Source organism: Callorhinchus milii, unplaced genomic scaffold (genome assembly GCF_018977255.1).
Source record: "Callorhinchus milii isolate IMCB2004 unplaced genomic scaffold, IMCB_Cmil_1.0 Scaffold19, whole genome shotgun sequence".
Taxonomy (NCBI): domain Eukaryota; kingdom Metazoa; phylum Chordata; class Chondrichthyes; order Chimaeriformes; family Callorhinchidae; genus Callorhinchus; species Callorhinchus milii.
The window spans coordinates 9818182-9831384 of NW_024704760.1; the positions used below are offsets into that span (position 1 = coordinate 9818182).

Consider the following 13203-nt stretch of genomic DNA (forward strand, 5'->3'; position numbering starts at 1 on the left):
ACTCTGCCATGTCTTTGTCCCCTACTATAATTCCCCCCGTCTCTGCCTGTAGCAGACCCACATTTACCTTCGACAGCCTCTTCCTCTTTATATATTTATAAAAACTCTTGCAGTCTGTCTTTATGTTCCTCGCTAGTTTGCCCTCATATTCCATTTTCTCCCTCTTAATCACTTTTTTTGGGTTCTCCTTTGTTGACCCCTAAAGTTCTCCCAATTCTCGGGTTTACTACTCATCTTAGCTGTTTGATAGGCTTCTTCCTTTAACTTTATACTGTCCCTAACTGTTCTAGTTAGCCACGGTTGGGCCACCTTTCCCGTGTCACTCTTATTCCTCAAAGGAATACGTGCTCGCTGGGAATTTTGCATCATCTCCTTAAACGTCTGCCACTGCTGGTCTCCCGTCAAATCCTTAAGTCTAATTTCCCAGTTTATTTGGGCTAAATCCTCTCTCATACCAGCAAAATTGGCTCTACTTAAATTTAAGACCTTTGCTTCGGACTTAACTACTTCTATAATAATAATCCTTGCATTTTATATAGCGCTTTTCACGTCTTCTCGTCGTCCCAAAGCGCTTCACACGCCTAATAATAATCCCTCCAAAAAACCCAAAACGGTAATAAATTGGTCATTTTCAATCTACGACTGTTTGTGGGACATTGCTGTGCGCAATTGGCTGCCGCGTTCGCCCACAAATATACAGTCAATTCACTTTACAGTGTGTTCTGTGAAGCGCTTTGGGACGTCCTCCCGACGTGAAAAGCGCTCTATCAAATGCAAGGATTATTATTATTATTATTATAATATACTGCAAAGTGAATTGACTGTATATTTGTGGGCGAACGCGGCGGCCGATTGCGCACAGCAACGCCCCACAAACATGAAGATGACCATTGTGTTATTGTTTTTTGGGTTCGGAGGGATTATTGTGACTTGTCTCTCTAACTTGATGCTAAATTCCATCCTATTATGGACCACCTTTGCCCTGGAGAGGAGCCTTCAGTTCCGGTTAGCTGGTCAGCCCAGGCCAGGGGGCGCTGCGGGCACAGGCGGGACAAGGCATCGGCGCGGTTGTCCCGCCCCCCCCGCCCCCCTTACGCGCTGTGACCCGGCGCTGCCCCGCCCTCTCTGCATGCTAATTCGCGGAGCCAGCTGTCACTCACGGAGGAGCCGCCCGTCGCCCGCTCGAGAACAACACAACACGAGGCCGAGAATTTCCAACAGGGTGAGCGGCCCGGGAGGCGCAGCGCGCGTGCGCAAGGGGGGGGGGGGGCTCAACGCCGGGCAGTGCGCCTGCGCGATACGGTTAGTCAGGCTGATTTTTCGCGCGGGAGAGGTCGCTGTTACCTCAGCGCTCCTCAGGCCTCCTCTCTGCCTCGGTCACCCCCCCCCCTCCCGGTTACCGGTGTTGAAGCGGGGGCCGGGGAGTGGAACTCTCCCGGTGTCCGAGCCGATACTCCTCCCTACCTCGCCCTCAGCGCTCGGCAGCGGGGCCTCCTCACAGACCCGGGAGCCGGACCCACGGCGACCGCACAGGTACAGCTGCATTTTACAGTCCTCGCCATTTACGCTGCTTTACCGTTGTCGTTCGCTGTCGTCGGGTGTACACGACGAAGGGTACGTGTGTATTTCGAATTAAATTAAATACCACTCGCATCTGACTTTGTTTTCAAGTGGACTCGATGACGAGACCGTCCTATTGCTCCTTTTGTCTTTTCCACCTGCCTGGATGTCAATAGCTCCCGCAGTACGAGTTGAAAAGCAAAGAGAGTTTCTCTTGGTGTCCTGGCTGGCAGATCTCCGGGTAAAGGTCACCTCATGGCTGTTTCACCTGTACCGAGACTTGGGCACCATTCTAAAATTCCTCGTTCTGATGCCGTATTCTACAGATTCTTTTAAAACTTCACGGCTGAATTTCAGAATTGCCCGAAATGTGCACATACCGGATCTCAGCTTAACAAAAAAACTTCACCGAATCGGTACCCGGTAGTATGTTGGCAAGTCCGTGTTTTTTTTTGGAACAAGGAATGCTAATTGGGTGTTTTTTAAAAAAAACTAAAGAGCCTTCAGTAAAGAATGTGTGTCCGCCTTGCTCAGTCAGTAGCACTCTCACCTCTGAGTCAGAAGGCTATGAGTTAAAGCCCCTCATTGAGACTTAGAATTCATATACTCTTCAGATGCTGCACTAATGCAGTGTTGACAGTGCGTCGCATTGTCGTAGATGTCATCCTTCAGATGAGACATTAAACACAGGTCCTATCTGTTCAGGTGGAGGTTAAAGATCCCATGGCACTATTTGAAAAGAGAAGGAAGATTCTTGGCTAACAAACCCCCAAATAACATTGGTCACTAACTTCATGGCTCTTCGTGGAACATTGCTGTGCAAGAATTGACTGCCACATTCACCCACAGAACATTGTCACATCACTTTGCAGGATACCCTGTGAAGTGGTTTGAACAACTTGAATTTGCATGCAAATTTGCGCATTCAAGGTGAGATAGGGTCTCTAAAGTCTGAGTTCAAGACCTTTGAGACTCAAAGCACGGTTGCTAATGGCGGAATGGATGGGATTAGGAACATGGAGGAGGTCAGAGCCAGCTGAGCAAAAGGGGCTGGAAGAGGAGTGGGGACTAAGCAGGTAGGGAGGTGCCAGGGCATGAAGTGATTTGTACTTCAGTGTGAGGATCTTGAAATTGATTGTTCTTCAAGTGCCAAACACCTTCCTTTCGACCATGCCTTCAGTCACCCTCCCTGCCCTCCACCCTTCCTGACCCCAACTTCCAGCTCAGAACTAAAAAGAACCCTGACTGTCCAACACCCTGGGACGTCTTTCTGACATGAAGGGTGCTGTACAAGTGTAATTTGTTGTTGTTCTGCAATTGGGAGCCAGTGGAGCCTGGCAAGTCCTGGGATGATGGGTGGTGCGGAGTTTAGTACGGGTGAGGTGTGGGTAGCAGAGTTTTGAATTAATTGGATTTTATGAATGGTGGAGCAGGGTGCACCGGTGAGGAGGGCATCAGAAAAATTGATGCAGGAGGTTTTTGAATGTGTGAATAAAGGTTTCAGCTGTCAAATGCAAGGATTATTATACTTCAGTCCTTTTATGAAGAGTTCCAATGTTTTATTCTGCTGAATTGGTTTAGACGAATATGAATGGAACCGTGATCCCGTTCACTCCAATCGCTGTGGACTTTTGGCAGATCCGGAAGTGCAGCAACATCCGGTTGTTTTTCTTGTCGCACATGCACACAGACCACACTTCTGGATTATCATCCACCTGGAAGAAGCCTATCTACTGTTCTCCAGTAACTGCCAAGCTGCTGCGCTGGAAACTTCAGGCATGTCCTCATACCAATCATTTCAGATATTTATTTCAGTTGAATTTTGTGCTCATCCAAGTTAAGTGATATTCGTGTTATGAGTGGGGCACTTTACCATTTTACATTACCATTATACACTGGGGGCAGGTGTGTGGTGCAGGACAAGGTGTTGGATTTGAGGAAGTTAGTTGCTCAGAATTTCTCTTTCTCTGCTCTCCTACTCTTGATACAATTTCAGATATTTACTTAATTTAAGATATTTAAGTTTTGGATTTCTCAAAGTAAGAGAGATTATTGCTAGAGTATTCCATATTAAGCACCTGGTGTCAGCATTGGGCACACAGCAAGGTTAGACACAGAGAAACTGCCTGTGATTTTGCAGAGTCATCTGCCCCAATATCAGAAAAGTTTCCACACAACATTTTTAGTTTTTTTGTAGCTATTTTTAGTAAAATGGTGAATGGGTCTATTTCAGGTTCTTAATGTACAGTGGAATTAAAAGTGGAAACGTGCCACTGTTGCGGGAAAAGTCCTTCAAAATCCTGGAAATATTGTGTGATTCTGGTGGTGTAAGATTTTTTGCAACATGCAAGAGGAGGAAAAGATTTGGTTTCATCCACATACATGTGGAAGACGACCATGTCTGCAGATGATATCACAGAGAGGGGAACATGTACTGAGAAAAACAAGGGGCTGGGCATAGAGCCTTGGGTATGCAGCAGGTGACTGCACCAGGATGGGAGGAGAAACCATTGGAGGTGACAAAATGGTGACAGTGGGTCAAGTAGGATTTGAACCAGGAACGTACTGAAGTGAATGAGAAAAATTAGCCGATAGAGGAGGATGGTTATAAGGAAGTGTCATGAGGCATTGGTGTTTGTTGCAAAATCAGGCAAGCATTCAGGTAATGTGAATTCCAATGATAGCCATAGCCATATTTTAGAATTACATGATGTATATCATTAACTACTCGTAATAAATCTATTGCAAGTTGCAAGGTAGAACATATTGACTTCGGCGCACTGATCTATTTGTACTGTGCAATCTAAATATGTTCCCTAACCCATAGGCTCTGCTATTATGGCCAATTATATACAGGCTTCCTTTGTTATTGTGACAGATGATTGAAAAATTTGTATACAGAGTTTTGTGCACGCCTGCTCAGCAAGGTCTGTTTCTTGACCTCACCTGAAATTCCACCTTGTCCTAGGCTTAAGACCATTTTGTCTTATACGGCCCTCTTCACATCACTTTAAACAAAAGCTTTAAAAACAAGTGCAACCTCAGTTTATAATTGCTGTTGTGGCAGCTCTGTGAAGCTAAGCATGTGCTCAAAGTGATGAGTGAACAGTGTTGGGGTCTTCTCCCAGCCGGGCGGTATATGAATTTGTGTAAATCATTGCAACAGCTGTTTAGATTGAGTGGGGGGGTGCAGGTTTTAATGTATTATTTTGGCACAGTGTACGTTGTTCAGCCATCTTGCTACCTCTGCTTTTTAAGTTCTATTTTTAATCTTGCTTTCCAGCTTTTTTTCCAATTTAAATTGAGGAATTTTCCATTATTGTGTGCCATATTGTATTTGAGTAAGAGTGATCTTATAATAATAATAATAATAATCCTTGCATTTGATATAGCGCTTTTCACGTCGGGAGGACGTCCCAAAGCGCTTCACAGAACACACTGTAAAGTGAATTGACTGTATATTTGTGGGCGAACGCGGCAGCCAATTGCGCACAGCAATGTCCCACAAACAGTCGTAGATTGAAAATTACCAATTTTTTATTAGTGTTTTGTTTTGGAGGGATTATTATTAGGCTCTGTGTGGAGTAAGGAAACTTGCCCAAGGTTTCACTCTGCCTGGAATTGAACTCAGGTCTCTCGCTTGCAAAGCGAGTGCTCTAACCACTGAGCTACAGGACTCCACACCAACAAACGGGTAGAAATCAGAAGCAGTAATCCTGGCTACAGGACTCCACAAGCTACAGGCTAAGACCAAGTGGATTTTCAGGTGTCTGGTGTGTGTTTCCTTTACCTGTAAAGAGAAGTATTTCTATTAGTTCGGCACATTATTTTCTTGTAAAGGAAGTAAAAGAATGGAGACAAAAAGAGTTTCTAGAATAGATTCCATTGAGAAGCCATCGATCCTCAGAGAGGAAGGATGGTTTGATTGTTTTAGGGTTCGTGCAACACTGCATATGAGATCACTTTACCTTTACTCATCATTAGGTGGATGAAATGTGGATTCACCCATTGGAATTGGACGAGAGTCACCTGTTAAACCTTGATGAAGCTGGCAGAGAAACTATGACTGTGACACTAATGGATGCTAACCACTGTCCTGGTTCTGCTATGTTTCTCTTTCAGGGTTACTTTGGCACGATCCTGTACACAGGTATGAGAATATTTTTTTTTTGGAAACAATGTCAACTGAATCACGTATTTCTTTATGTAATAACCCTTGCATTTGATACCAGGCCTACAATGTTAAAATGTCTTAAAGCATTTCACAAGTAATCAATGTCAACTATTTTTGTTTTTTGTTCATTTGGGTGTCTGACACATGCTGAAACTCATCACTGTATTCAAACCAAACTGAGTTACATTCACCTTCACGTGAAATTTCTGTGTTTGGAATGGAATGTGCACTAACTCAACAACAACAAGATTCCATTTATAAAGCGCCTTTCACGTCAGGAGGACGTCCCAAGGCGCTGCACAGTTGGGTCATGACCCGAGCAGGGGGGAAATGGGGAGGGAAGGGAGGGAGCGAGGAGGGGGGAAATGGTCAGGGTGAGGGGAGGGAAGGGAGGGAGCGAGGAGCGGGGAAATGGTCAGGGTGAGGGGAGGGAAGGGAGGGAGCGAGGAGGGGGAAGAGAGTCGAGAGGGGAGCTGAAGGCACGGTCAAAGAGAAGAGAACTCCCCAGAGAGATACATCCTGCCTCCTTAATTCCAGAAAGCACTGAGTGTTGTTTGGCAAGAGCCAAGAATTGGGGATCCCAGAACCTTTGTTGGGGTAACTGCTGGAGTCTAACCAGCTACAGCCCATCTCGACTGTGTCATTGCAACCTCTGCTTTTTAAGTCCCATTTTTCATTTATCCTATTTTTCAGCAATTTTCTCCCTTTCCCCATAAACTGCAATGTTTTTAAATTATCTTTCTACTATTCAGCTTGATTCCAAGATTCAGCTTGATGCCATTTTATGGTAACATTTCATAACATTTTCCATCCAACGTCTTGGGAGTCCTCCTGATTTATATAGTATAATTGCTATATAAATGCAATTTGCTGCTGCTGTTTGTGGTGATTTCTGATCATGCTGCACAAACCTTTCAAGATTCAAACTTGCGAGTGATACGGCGCATTGACGGAAAGCTGACCTGGAAGTTCGTTGAGCTACTCTGATTATTTTACAGCTGATTTCCGATACACGCCAGTCATGTTTGAGCAGCCACCATTGAATCGAGAGCAAAGGATTGACATCTTGTATCTCGACAACACAAACTGCGATCCAGAGGTTACAGTACTTGCGCGTCAGGATGCTGCTGAACAGATCAAAGGCATTATTGGGAGTTACCCTGAGCATGATATAGTAATCGGTAAGAGCAGCATTGATCTGTAGAACTCTCAATCATTCTCTTGCTGCTGGAAGTGGTGCTACTGTCTTTCCACATATGTGTAGGAGCTGTGTTTTTTTAACCTCCACCTTCACTTTTATTGGCTGCTCTTGTTTGTGTGATATTGATGGTGACAATTAGCTGCCATGTTGGTCTGTGTAATTCACTTTATTTCAAACCCATTATATCTTCCGAAAGGTGCTTTGAGATATTTTGCATGAAGAAGTTCCTCCTAAACTCACTATTAGATCTTTTACTGGGTAGTTTCTATTTATGCCCTCTTGTTTTGTACTCATCAACAAGTGGAAACAGCTTATTAATGTCCACCTTTCATAATCTTACCCTCTATTAGATCCCCTCTCAATCATCTCAATTCCAGACAGAGAACAACAGCTTGCATTTATATAGCGTACTTCACAAGGTGTAGCACCTCGGAATGCTGGGGTGGGGGTGGGAGGAGCTGCAACCCATTCAATCTTCCTTGATAGCTAACTGTATCCACTCATTCCTGGTAATGGCCTTGAAAATCTTCGCTGTACTCTCTCCAGTGCTTCAATATCCTTCAGGTAATATGGCGATCAGAACTGAACACAGTACACTGGGAGGTTTTAGTCCCAAAGTACAATGTGTATTGAATTTTATGTCCTGACCTATCTACTGATATAGCTCTGCAACAGCTTATTAAATTCTCACCTTGATTTATCTGGGAAATTAAATGAAGAGCCAAGGAAACCACTCAATAATAATAATCCTTGCATTTGATAAAGTCGCTTATATCTTCAAGACGTCTCAAAGCTCTTCACAGAATATACTGTAAAATGATTAGACTGTATATTTTGTGGGCCAAACCCAGCACAGCAGTGTCCCACAAACAGTTGTAGATTGAGTGACCAAATTATTATTAAAATATTTTTTTTGAAAGGATTATTTCCTCCAGAAAAGCAATCTGCCAATCAACTAACAACCGTGTTCCTACCTACTGCTGTAAACAGGCGTGTGGAGTAAGGAAACTTTCCCAATATTTCACCCTGCTGGTAATCAAAACCAGGTTCTCGCTTCCGAAGTGAGCGCTCTAATCATTGAGCTACAGGACTCGATGTTAGGACTGAAAAGAGGAAATATTCCTTTTCACAAAGGTGGCACAACCCCAGAAAACCAGAGATGAGAAATCAGTTGAGGAATTTGAGAGACACAGATGCTTGAGGAGTAAAAAAAATTATGGGACGGTGTCGTGTATTGGCCATGAATTGATATGGCAGAGGGTGCTCGATGTCTGTCTCCTGTTCCAAATTTCCTATGATGCATTTATATAATGCTCTTCGTGTAGGATGAATGTCTTGATATGCTTTACAGAGGTGATAAGAAGCAGGAAGGAGAATATAACACTATTGATCAGTGAGATAGGTTTACATGTTGTTTGGATCAGGTGAACGCCTCTTCTCTACTAGCTGGAGAAGCCTCAATGTGATGTATAACTGTAACAGCTTAGCAGCAATTTGATTAGCTTGACAGTTTCACCAAGAAGATGTGTTCACGGTACCTGGAGTAAAAATCTAAACCGTCACCCAGTGGGTCTGTGTTTGAGGTACTTTGATAGGTGCTTTAGTCTGCATTTATCTTCTCTATATCTAAACTATGCGTGCCTAATGGACACCAAGTTGAATCATTTTCTTTGCGTTTTAAGTCAACGCTTTCTCAGCGCTAACCTTCCCCTTTACGAACATTAAAAATACTCAAACTTTTACTTTTAAAGTAAAAATTCAAGTTGTGTGCTTTTAAAGGAAAAGTTGTGGAAACCTCAGAGGAATTTTTGATGGACTTTTTGTGATGTTCTGTGTCTCATTACAGGTTTGTATTGTTTGGGCAAGGAGTCCTTATTAACAGAACTCGCACTGGCCTTTAAAACATGGATTGTGGTCAGTCCGCAGAGACTTGAGATGTTCCAGTTGTTAGGGCTGCCTAATGTCTTCACATCGGAGGAGGGAGCGGGAAGAATCCGAGTGGTAGAACAGAGTAAGATTAACAGCTACAACATGATCCGATGGAATCGGGAACATCCTACGAAAGCCATCTTACCCACGAGCCGAAAGCATAAGGTTTTCCACCCGGATATCCATGTGGTTTGCTACTCTGATCACTCCTCGTTTGAAGAACTACAAGAATTTGTATCCAGGCTGAGGCCTTGCTCTCTTATCCCTGTTGTCAGAGGGATGGGCTGCGAGAGCTACTTTCGTCACCACCTTAGCCCGCGTGACGAGTCACAACGCTTCAAAGTTCCAGAAAGTGTGGAAAGGTTTATGCAGCAGGACACAGGGTGCCAGCAAGTACCATTGCGTCAGGTGAACTCGAGGTTGAGGAGTCTCAATATTTCCAGGGGTGTGGTGTTTGACTCACCGGATTCAAAGAAAGCACCAGAGGAAGGACGACCAGATTGCAATGGAGCCAGCAATCCGAGTGAATCAGAGAATAGCCTTGAGAGTTGCGACGATATAATGGCGGAGGATTTTAGTCCGCAGTCAATGTCTAAGGCCAATACTGTTGACAGTGCACTTAACTTTCTTAAAAGAAAATTCAGAATACCTTTAGCCATGTTTGAGAGAGCCGAAGCACCCTCACCCGTGAAGGTGATGCCCATTCATGTGAAAGCAAGGCAGGCATCACTGTTAGATGTCTGGGGTGGTGAGGAATGTACACGACCAGCTGTGAGCAGCAGCTCTTTGCCCTCTGGAATCCACTTGGATCTGGCTTCCAACGCAAACACATCACGCTCTTCAAACGGCAACCTTTCATCCTCGTCCTCCGATGTGCAAGACAGCTTGGAGAGAGCGAGTAGCTCCAGTTCCTCAGCACATGTTAAGAGGACAAGAAAGAGAAAGCACAGCATGACGAATGGGATGGCAGTCAGTGCTCGGTGCTGTGCCAGTCTGCAGGCTTTTGATGCAATTGTTGAGCAGTACTTTAAGAAGAGGCATAAAGCATGTATAAGCCACTATTACGATTAGAGTCTTCAATAACTGTAATGTAAAGGTGCCAGGTCCACCTTCAGTGTGTGTTTTTTTTCCCCTAACTACTTGGACCTGGGGCATTGAGAAGGGACCGTTTGTTTCTGTTCACGTGTTTAATCGTCTGAACATTGGAAATGCACAGTATTTACTCGTGCAAAGGGACCCAAATCTTAAGCACAGGCCCATGTTTAGAGGTTTTTGTGAGGAAAGGAACTTTACTTCTAAGACAAACTTTGATTTTCAGAGGAACGGCGACTCAGTTGTAACTTGCTTTTAATATAGAGATAAAGACCCTAATCGAGCAGTTCCTGATCACTGCTGATGAGCACGTGTGTGAAGCGAGGGGGAAGTGACTTCAGCAGTGACCTGACGACCCAGAAGTTGGCCATTTTTCTCCCATCTTTCTTATAAGATTAGACATGGGACTCAACCAACTGCATTATTAACAAGGTTTCCCTTTTACGTTTGGAATGAAAAACCTATGCCTTTGATTTCAATAAATACAGAAGATTTCTACTTCCATGAGCTCCAGATTAAGGATTCATAAACAAAACGTGATTTATCCAATGCCTATTCAATAGTTTATGGAATCGAATCATTGTCTGTGTAGTTTGGGTGAATGTTACGTTTGACAGTTTGAGTTATTGCTGTACTATTTCCACCACTGCCAGGGAAGGACGGGAGAATCTCTGAGCAAAGGTGTTGTAACCGTTTTGCTTCCTTTTCCTATCTCACCAATTTTCTCTTGCCTCTCCTCAAAATGGTGATTTTTCTGGGTACAGTTCCATGGGATCGGTAACCCATCGTGCTTTAGATTAAACTAATTATGAAGATTATACAATGTGTCTGTCGTCCATTTGCTCTTTCGTCTGATAGTGATGTCAGGACTTTGAGCTCACAGTTTAGGCTTACAACCTAGTAAAATACTCTAGGAGGTCCTTCAGATGAGACTTGAAACTGAGGTCACGGGGTGAAACTCCCTTCTCTTCCCAACAGTGTCATGGGATCTTTAACGTCCATCTGAAGAACAGGCTACAAGATCTCGATTTACTGTCTTTTACATAGGACAGCAACAACAAATTACGTTTTCACATTGGGAGAACATCCCAAGGGGTTGGACATTCAAGGATTTGGACAGCCCCGCTGAATCAGGCCCGCACTGGAGCATCAGCTAAAACTAATAATTCTGACACTTGATATTATGCCTTAAATCAAAACATCTCCATGAACTTCACAGGTAAGCCATGACCAGTGTAGTGACCGTAGTTATAGGCAAATTTGCACATGGCAATGTCCCAAAATGGCCATGAAGGGAACAGCCAACTTCGTGGGAAGAGGTTGAATGTTCCATTTTGGTGCTGAGCTGTTGTCTTGCTGCCGAGCAATTGGACATGAGGTGACTGTCTCGCCAGTTTCTCTAAAAAGGCACAACTGAGATCAGCTAATTAAGCACACAACACAATTCAGTCTGAAATACCACAATAATGAAAATAATCCTTGAATTTGCTATAGCGCCTTATCACGTTGCTGAGATGTCTCAAAGTTCTTGCTTCACAGAATATACTGTAAGGTGAATTGGCTATTTTGTGGGCTATGCTGATCTGGATAGCTCTGTTACTCATTCAGCCAACAAAGGAGTGCATGGTTTATTTCTGTAATCTGATGACCTTGCCTGATCTACGCTTCCCCAGCTTTGCCCTCTGTAAACCTCAGGCCATCCCCGTAGCTTGCATCCTCTCCTGCCGTATGTCATATATATGGATTATTTTCCTTGCCTAACCCCCTAGCACTTTGTTAGAGGTTCCCAAACTTTCTGGGCTCAAGACTCACCCCCCAACCCTAGGACATTATTCCTGACTGAGCCCCCTCACAAAAAGCAGACCTGGAATACCTTGCCTTGAAACCATGAGAACATGCCTTTTACAACTGCTCTAAGGGCTTCCAGTCTCACTAGGCTTCCGTAGCTTTTGCACTTCCAGTGTGTCTCCCAACTCCGCAGTCCCCGATACAATCTTGCGGGGTCCACAGCCCTCTGTTTGGGATCTCTTACCTTAGGAAAACAATGTTAAGATCCTCATCCTTGCCTTTCAAATGTCTCCTTGACCTCGCACCACCATATCTCCCTCCCCTCAGCCTGCTCTCCGCCCTGTGCTCCACCATCGGTTGGCAAATCTTCAGCCATCTTTGCACCTTTCCCCTGGACGAGAGACAACTTTCTTCAGCTCAACGTGCGCAAAACTGAGGCCCTCCTGATTGGCTCACGTCTCCGCACCTCAGGCGCTGACAGCATCAGCATCCAAGGCTGCACTCTCCACCTCTCAAAGCCAGTCAGGAACCTCGGGGTTCTGTTCGACCCTGAGCTGTCCTTTCTTCCTCATATCCGCGCCACAACCGGCACCGCCTTCCATTACCTCCGAAACATCGCCAGACTACGGCACTACCTCACCCCTCACGCTGCGGAAACTCTGGTCAACGCCTTTATCACCTCAAGGCTGGACTCTCTCTTCGCCGGCCTTCCAGGCACCTCCCTCCACACTGCAGGTCATTCAGAACTCCGCAGCTCGTGTTTGCGCCCACATCACTCCCACCCTTGCTCGCCTCCACTGGCTCCCTATCCCCAGAGGATCGAATTCAAAATCCTCATCCTCACCTACAAGGCCATTCACGGCCTCACTCCCTCCTACCTCTCCGACCTACTATCCCCCTACTTACCTGCCCGTACCCTCCGTTCCTCTGGCTCCGGTCTGCTCCACATCCCCCGCCCCAACCGCCCTACCATAGGTGGCCGGGCCTTCAGCCTCTCAGCCCCGAGGCTCTGGAACTCCATCCCCCAGTGCCTTCGCCGCCTCCTCCCTTTCTTCCTTCAAGGCCGGTCTCAAGACCTCCCTCTTTGACCGTGCCTTCAGCTCCCCTCTCGACTCTCTACCCCCTCCTCGCTCCCTCCCTTCCCTCCCCTCACCCTGACCATTTCCCCCCTGCTCGGGTCCTGACCCAACTGTACAGCACCTTGGGACGTCCTCCTGACGTGAAAGGCGCTCTATAAATGAAATTTTGTTGTTGTTGAATTGTCTCCCTCTAAATTCTTACACTTTGCCTCTTACACAAATGCTATAAATGCAAATTGTTGTTGTATCTCTGCTTTCCCTAACCCACATGAACATCTGAAGACCTACCTGGAATTCCCTTCGCCTCGTCCCCTCTTCCTATTTTCAGGTCTCGGCTGAAGATCTTTTCGACCGCACCTTTGGTCACCTTCCGCCCCCTC

General features: G+C 45.3%; 1 protein-coding gene across 2 annotated transcripts; it reads left to right on the plus strand.

The window, feature by feature from the left end:
- Window positions 1–1314: 1314 nt before the first annotated feature.
- On the plus strand, window positions 1315–10774 carry dclre1b (DNA cross-link repair 1B). Of its 2 annotated transcripts, none has more exons than XM_007894114.2 (5): window positions 1315–1533; window positions 3142–3336; window positions 5545–5710; window positions 6733–6915; window positions 8782–10774. In XM_007894114.2, the coding sequence occupies exons 2-5, from the start codon at window positions 3148–3150 to the stop codon at window positions 9933–9935; spliced, it is 1692 nt and encodes a 563-aa protein (XP_007892305.1). In that variant the 5' UTR covers window positions 1315–1533; window positions 3142–3147; the 3' UTR covers window positions 9936–10774. The 2 variants fall into 2 exon arrangements, with proteins under 2 accessions (XP_007892305.1, XP_007892306.1); XM_007894115.2 differs by lacking the exon at window positions 1315–1533 and adding an exon at window positions 1600–1614.
- Window positions 10775–13203: the final 2429 nt, after the last annotated feature.

Bases quoted from the DNA above. Each gene is read 5' to 3' on its own strand.
- dclre1b (XM_007894114.2), top strand. From the start codon at position 3,148: ATGAATGGAACCGTGATCCCGTTCACTCCAATCGCTGTGGACTTTTGG. The intron at 5,711-6,732 runs GTATGAGAATAT...ATTATTTTACAG, and splicing joins TGGCACGATCCTGTACACAG to CTGATTTCCGATACACGCCA. The intron at 6,916-8,781 runs GTAAGAGCAGCA...GTCTCATTACAG, and splicing joins TGAGCATGATATAGTAATCG to GTTTGTATTGTTTGGGCAAG.